At 49.4% G+C, this 3246-nt stretch overlaps 1 protein-coding gene across 1 annotated transcript; it reads right to left on the reverse strand.

Moving 5' to 3' along the window:
* Window positions 1-226: 226 nt before the first annotated feature.
* Window positions 227-1495, reverse strand: LOC101761040. The gene has a single exon (XM_004977688.1). It carries the CDS (start codon window positions 1493-1495, stop codon window positions 227-229), a length of 1269 nt encoding a protein of 422 aa, XP_004977745.1.
* Window positions 1496-3246: the final 1751 nt, after the last annotated feature.

The following is a 3246-nucleotide window of genomic DNA, read 5'->3' on the forward strand; positions in this document are numbered from 1 at the left end:
AGTTCACTGGTGGAGTGATGGTTTGATGGTAAGATCTGCCTCCTTGCAACTCGCAAGTATCAATATGGATTGCTTTGCACGGTTGCTTTCTTCCTCCCTATACGGTGGCAAAAAGTTTGGAGCAGTTGACCAAAGGAACTATATTGCATAAGCTAGACATCGATTGGTCATGTTTATTGGCACTCTTCCAATCCAAACCACAAAGGAAAAGTGAAAACGGGAACTGTCATGAAATCGATGGTGTGAACCACGCCGGCAGCGGCCAGAACAGGTGCCGCCGCCCTAGCCCATCGACCAGCTTCTCCACCTTACCATCCTTGAGGCTGAGCACACCGACGTCCCGGTCCCTCAGCTCCACGCCATAGCCACTGTTGGCGGAGCCGTAGCGCCGCAACAAGTTCCAATCCAGGTACGCCTGATCGAGCTGGTCATTGGTGAAGTAGACGCACCCGGCCCTGACGATCCCCGGATGATGCTCCCCCGCCGGCACGCACATCGAGCTGTTCACGCCGACAAACAACGCCGCGTCGCCGATGTCCTTGGTCTCCTTCCACTGCCCACGCTCCTCATCGAGCGCCTGCACCGTGAAGACGCAGGACCTCTGGTGCTTGTGCACGGCCATCAGCCTCCCGTCCGGTGCCGCCGCCAGGTACTTGCGGTGGCGCTTGTAGTAGTGATACTGGTCCTGGCAAGCCAGCCTCGGCGCAACTGTCTTGCTGGTGAACTCGCCGGTGTCGCCATGGCGGTGCCACGACTCCACCACACTGGAGTAGGTGACGGAGTAGAACCGGCCCCCGTGGTAGATCGCGTCCTCGACCGTGTCGTGGAACGGGGCCAACCTCCATGCGCTGTGCTCCGCCGTGGCGAAGGCCGGAGCACCACCGTATTGCCGGTTCAAGATGAGCATGGCAACGTAGCCCTCGCCGGATCGAGGGGAGCCGGAGAGGACGACCTTGTGGTAGAACGAGCTGCGAAACTGCTCGGCCGGCAACGACGACGCCGTAGCCTTTGGCCGGATTAATGGCGAGCCGCCGGAGAAACGACGCATCTGCAGGAAGGGCTCCACGTCGACGAGGAACGAGTGGGTCGATTCTTTCCTCCGAATGAAAGGGATCGTGGTGATGGCCGGAAGATCCACCTGGTCACCGGTGACCGGGTTGGTCATCATCAGCTGCTCCCGGGCGCCGGCCGTGACGAGCCACCCGGCCGAGGAGCCCAGCACGACGGTTGACGGATCCGGGGCGGGCGCCGCGGGGGCGGTGGCGTCACCCCGGTCGGAGAGGGAGAAGAGCGTCGACATTCCTGGAGTCGATCCGGGGAGGAGGAGGCACGGCGGCTCCGGTTTGAGGAGCAGTAGGTGCCGCCGCGACGACGCACCGCAGGCCACGAGGAAGGAGAAGCAGTCGACCAAGCCGAGGCGGCCATGGATCTCGGCCAGGAGCTCCGGTGGCAGGCGGTCGAGGATGTTGCCGCTGTGGCTGCGGGTGTTGGCCATCGATTCCGGCTCGAGGAGGTCGCGCCACGGCAGGCGGCGGCGTGCGTTTGCTTGGCCTGCTCTCCTCTTATTGTCACGGACGGCGGCGCCGTGGTTTTCTTTGGAACATCCAACATAGATCAAGAAAAAGGGTGCACATCAAAAACCCGGTAACAAAGTTTTGACGCCACTTATGCTGTTATCTTTACATAAAATAGGATCATGCCCATACGTTGCTACGGATGATAAAACATTTATTTGCACCAGTACTGTGAACTTCTCAAAATGAAGAAAAGTCATCAAGTACCAAAAGAACAGTATTGTATGGACATCAATTTTCATCATATGTACCGATATAGAAATAAGGGAATTGAATGTATCTGGTGGAAACCATCTACCCTGTGCAACCTTGAAAATTATCAATCAAGATCACAAGATGCCAATCCAATGGTGGGATTATTTTGGCTACAAGATACAGAACATGTTATTTGACAATGAGGTGCCATATTCAAAGTCAGACGCAGAGCATGTTCTACCAAGCAGATATCAATTATCTAACATGTATTTTCTATTCACTTAATGCCAATTAGGCATTCATGAAGAAGAAGCATGAACCTGGGGAAATAAGAGAGGAATTTCCTTGAAATCCAATCAAAAAGCAAGAAGAGTTTGTTTCATCCATAACAATTGAGCACAACAACTCCCCACCGAGATATATTCCGCTTCGGCGATAGAAAGAGCCACGGAATTTTGCTTCTTTGAAGACCATGAAACAAGAGAACGACCAAGAAGTTGGCAACCACCGGAAGTACTTTTTCTATCAACCTTACAACCGGCATAATCCGAATCAGAATATCTAACCAATTCAAATTGAGCACCATTTGGATACCAAAGACCAATATTTGGAGAATACCTTAGATATCTCATAATACGCTTAACGGCGGTCAAATGACATTCTTTAGGTGAGGCTTGAAATCTTGCACACATGCACACACTAAACATGATATCGGGCCTAGATGCGGTAAGATAAAGTAAACTACCTATCATGGATCTATAAAGTTTTAGGTCTATCGGTTTACCTCCCTCATCAAGATTAAGATATCCATTTGTGGTCATAGGTGTCTTGATTGGTTTTGCATCTTTCATACCAAATTTCTTCAATAAATTCTTCACATATTTAGATTGGCAAACAAATGTGCCTTCCCTTAATTGCTTGATTTGAAGACCAAGAAAGAAACTCAATTCACCGATCATAGACATTTCAAATTCCCTAGACATCATCTCACCAAACTCCTCACAAAAACATTCATTAGTAGAGCCAAAAATGATATCATCAACATAAATTTGACAAACAAAAATATCCTTGCCAACTTTCTTAGTGAACAATGTAGTGTCAACCTTCACAATTTTGAAGCCCCTGGAAATGAGAAAGTCTCTAAGCCTCTCATACCAAGCACGGGGAGCTTGCTTTAGACCATAGAAAGCTTCAGAGAGCTTACACACATGATTTGGCTTCTTAGGATCCTCAAAACCAGGAGGTTGCTCAACATACACTAGTTCACTAATTTTACCATTCAAGAAAACACTTTTAACATCCATTTGGTATAGTTTTATATTGTGTGTGCATACATAGGCTAACAAAATTCTTATAGCTTCTAGTCTAGCAATGGGAGCAAAAGTTTCACCAAAATCCAAACTTCAACTTGAGGGTAGCCTTGAACTACTAATCTTGCTTTGTTTCTCACAACAATACCATCTTCATTTTGCTTTTG

This window comes from Setaria italica, chromosome VII, assembly GCF_000263155.2.
Source record: "Setaria italica strain Yugu1 chromosome VII, Setaria_italica_v2.0, whole genome shotgun sequence".
Classification (NCBI taxonomy): Eukaryota; Viridiplantae; Streptophyta; class Magnoliopsida; order Poales; family Poaceae; genus Setaria; species Setaria italica.

Coding starts and splice junctions, on each gene's coding strand:
- LOC101761040 (XM_004977688.1), bottom strand. CDS start 1,495: ATGGCCAACACCCGCAGCCACAGCGGCAACATCCTCGACCGCCTGCCA.